This window comes from Crocodylus siamensis, chromosome 6, assembly GCF_052110815.1.
Source record: "Crocodylus siamensis isolate JL-2025a chromosome 6, ASM5211081v1, whole genome shotgun sequence".
In the NCBI taxonomy this organism is placed as follows: Eukaryota; Metazoa; Chordata; order Crocodylia; family Crocodylidae; genus Crocodylus; species Crocodylus siamensis.
Window position 1 is genome coordinate 49,465,946 of NC_143400.1, and position 4,237 is coordinate 49,470,182.

Genomic DNA, 4,237 nt, shown 5'->3' on the forward strand with positions numbered 1-4,237 from the left:
TCATTGTCTGGCTTTTCCCCTTTTGAAATGTTGTATGGCTGGCAACCCCAAAATTATTAGGCCTCTTACAAGAATCTACAAAAGCCCAAGGGCAAGATCCCACAATGCAGTACGTTCTGTTCTTAAGTTGCAGGAAAAGCTATAGTAGGAACCCTAACTAATCTCTCCCAGCAGCGAATACGAGCTGTAACTTACCCCTCTAAGAAACAGCACATTGCCAAATTCTGAACACTGAGATAAATGGTGAAATTCCAATTACATCTTTCTTATTTAGAGACAGATTGTCTTTAAGGGTACCCCAAAGTTTCTTTCTTCCAAAGAGCGTTTCTACCATAACAAAGGTGACATAGCATCCATATATTTGTTCATTCAAGCTTTATCAACCACATACATACATGACTTTAGGCACACAGTAATACATTTTTAGGAAAACAGTGAAAAATAACAAAAAAGCTTGTGAGAGTGTTGTTCAAACATCTATAGACACTTATTTTTCATTCCTTCAATATTGTATACACAAGCATATTGTCACTTAGAAAACCCCAACGAGTTGACATATTAAGAACTCCAATACAAAGCAATTTAAACAAATTTTTTACTCTTCAAATTCTCTCCCAAAAAACAGCTCACCTAGACTCTTTAGATCAATATTGATTATTTTTTAAAGAAAAGATTAAGTCCTAACAAAAATTAATAAAATGAAATCCAGTGTTCCATGCTCTGTTGCTTTGATAATCACAGTCTTCCATTCTATACTGACTTCATACAAAATCATCCACTAAATCAATCAAATGATATGGAGAAAAAGAAATTAGAAAGGAAAAAAAAAACGAATTGACTCATCCCTCAGGAAGATGTTTTGTCCTCCAAACTAGACACTGCTATGTATAAAGATTTTATTTGTTACAGACAGTGCCTTAATAAGATATGTTATATATGTCACTTGAAAATGGACATGCAGAGAGTGAGAACACAAAAATGAAAGATCCTTTAATTTTGGCATCATCACATAATGTTTTTACCACACTAAAATTTGATTTTCAACAAACTAATTCCCCATTATGTTTTCAAAGAAACAATACTGTCAGTACTTCATTATAGCAGTTAAGAATAATACAACTGAACTACAGTCATGAGATGGAGATGAATCTGTTATTATTGTCAAATACCCTCCTATGGATCAGTTTCCTCACAGAAGATTTCAGCTCCTTATTCCTTATACTATAAATGACCGGATTCATCAATGGAGGAATCACAGAATATAAAACAGTCACAAAAAGATCCATTACTGAGGGGGAACCTGAAGTGGGCTTCATGTGGGCAAAGATCCCAGTGCTCACAAACAAGGAGACTACAATGAGGTGAGGAAGGCAGGTAGAGAAGGCTTTCTTCCGACTCTCTTCAGAGGGGATTCGTAGCACTGTAGGCAAGATCTGAACATATGACACAATTATGAAAGCAAAGCAGCTTGCTATTAAACATGTACTAAATACAAGAATCCCCAGTTCTGTGAGATATGCATCAGAGCAGGATAGTTTGAGGAGCTGGGGGATTTCACAGAAAAACTGGTTGATCGTGTTGGAATGGCAGAAGGGTATGCTGAACATGCCCCCAGTATGCAGTGTAGAATAGAGAATAGCACTGGCCCATGCACTGGCAGCCATGTGAATACAAGCTTTCTTGTTCATTATCATCTCATAATGCAGTGGCTTGCAGATTGCAACATACCGGTCAAGTGCCATGATGGTGAGGAAGGCAAGATCAGCTATAGAAAAGAGAGGGAAGAAGAAGACCTGGGTCATACATCCAGAATAGGAGATTGTCCTGGTGTTTAAGAGAGAATTGGCCATGGACTTGGGGATGATAACAGAGATGGATCCAAGGTCAAGAATGGACAAATTCACCAAGAAGTAGTACATAGGTCTGTGGAGGTTGTGGTACATTGTTACAACAATGATAACAAGGAGGTTCCCTGCCAGGGCTCCTAGGTATACTACTAGAAAGATGACAAAGTGTAAGACCTGCAGCTCCCGAGTGTCAGAGAACCCCAGGAGGAGGAACTCAGTTACAGTGGTCCAATTGGACATATTCATTGGTAGACTGTGCAAAACCTGTGGATAATAGAATAAGAAAAATGATAAGAAAGAAAGTAACAACTTGGTGGCTTCTTTATTCCCTTCAATAATCTCTCTTGACCAGAGTTTCAAAGTTTCATGATAAGAATGTAGAATATTTTCAATTTATTTTTGCCCCCCAACATTTTTTAAATAAATGTATTTCCCCTAAAAAGATGTCACATAATATGAAAACATTTTGATTTTTAATTTAAATACTGAAGAAAATGTGTACCTATCCAGAAATTAACCATAGCTTTTTTACTGAAAAATCTACATTTTCAATCAATTTTACCAGAAAACCTTCAGCCAGAAGATACCAATTCAATTTGTGAGATCAAATATACTATAGGTATTACATAAAAGGCTGTATTCCCTGCTGGTCCTCTCCTCCTCCCCCACTTCAATCAGCTGTAGAACCTTATCTGAATTAAAAGTAAAACCCTGAAAATGTCTTCATTCACTGTCTTAGCTTAGATGATATTTTATGTTACAGTCAATATGATTTGTATAGCCAGGTTTTCCAACTTGTATATTCTTAAATCTCCTCTGCATCTTACTAGGACAAGACACTTCACTGAATGCAGGAAACTTACTGAAACTGTCTTCATGGAAATTTCCTCATCTTGTGTCATATTCAAGCTTCCCTTGCCAAGATTCTTTGTTCATGTCCAGTCGATCTGTCAGATCTTCTTTGCACCAGCCACTAATCTATAGTCCCCAAAAGCACAGGTAACTCAGAGGTCTGTCTCTGCTCACGCTGGCACTAAACTGATTGAAGTAAATCCAAACAGGTTTTTGAGTGCGCAGCTGACCTCAACCATGCCTTGTATAAAAGGACTGAAGCAAGAAGGCAATTTTCAGTTGTTTGTTTCCAAAGGCTGGTGGGACTCATTCCCCAGAGTCCTGCACAGCTCAGAAGCAAAGACAGTCTGAGCTGTATAGACTCAAAACAGAATACCTGTGGCTCTAGTTTAATCCCCTGCAGCACACAAGTCATCTCTGCCAAGGCACAAAACTTCTATATCTTGCTTTGTTATCCCTATAAGCCTGACTGGGATGGGTATTTTGGTACCACAGGATGCAGTCACCAAGTTGCAATTAGATAGGCTCCTATGTAGGTTAGCAAGTGTATTTTTGTCAGTGCTAAAAGACTTCTACTCCCATGCCCAATTTACCTATTATATAATGATATTGAAAAATACTTTATTCTCAACAATAACTTAAGACTATAAATCAGATAGTAACATGTAGAAAACCATTAATTTAAAAATCTAATTAATATATTAAATTATTCAGCAAAAAAGCTCTATTGCTTAGTATCACATTGGGAAAACATCAGCAAAGTAACTCTTAGTAGTGCCATGGTCCTGAAATGGCTGTGCCATGAGTGACAGACACTCAGACCCCTTCCCCTTGATTCACATCCATCCCAGGTTCCAGCTCCCCCTAATTTTTGCATATTTTACAGTCTCTAACACAGGGGTGCCGAACTATTAAGGTAGCTTGTTACATTTAGCTTTATTTGCACCTGCTTGAGTGGTGAATTATAGTATTATTTTAACTTGTCTCATATTCAGCCTTATTTAACCATTGCTTAAGTTTTTGCATAGCCTTATTATTTTTTAATTTTTGGGGGCATTTTGTGTTTGCACTGTCAGTTAGACTTGAGCTCACTTTCACAGGCTGCTTTATTCCAGTGTTATCAGTGTAGATGTGTGAAATGTAGGCTTTGTTACTAACTTAAAGTAACTGAAGTTGGCACTAACCAAATACATCAAAGGGATGACATTATTGGATATATTAATGAAAGGTGTTAAGAGGGTACTGATTGGACAGTGCCTAACTGCAGAGCCCTTGGAATTTCCAGTTTTGAGGAACAGACCAAATTAGGAGTGCATGGCATGCCCAAATTAAGACACTAAGACACTAGTAAAAGATCAAATTAAGATGTGTGCATGTGATGGGTTGGAACAAAGTTATATGCTGACAGGATAAGAACATGAATGGTATGATGATCATGGGGAAACCAATCAATGGTACCCAGAAATGAAGAGTCATGGGAGGAGTAGAATTAAAGAAAAAGCGTAAAAGGGAGGCAACAAGAAAGTTGGGTGTGTGTC

At 37.6% G+C, this 4,237-nt stretch overlaps 1 protein-coding gene across 1 annotated transcript; it reads right to left on the reverse strand.

The window, feature by feature from the left end:
* Window positions 1–1,130: 1,130 nt before the first annotated feature.
* LOC149862801 (olfactory receptor 14A16-like) lies at window positions 1,131–2,093 on the reverse strand. Its single transcript, XM_090054117.1, has one exon. It carries the CDS (start codon window positions 2,091–2,093, stop codon window positions 1,131–1,133), a length of 963 nt encoding a protein of 320 aa, XP_089910243.1.
* Window positions 2,094–4,237: the final 2,144 nt, after the last annotated feature.

What these genes read in the sequence shown, in the direction of transcription:
- LOC149862801 (XM_090054117.1), bottom strand. Translation starts at nt 2,093, where the DNA reads ATGAATATGTCCAATTGGACCACTGTAACTGAGTTCCTCCTCCTGGGG.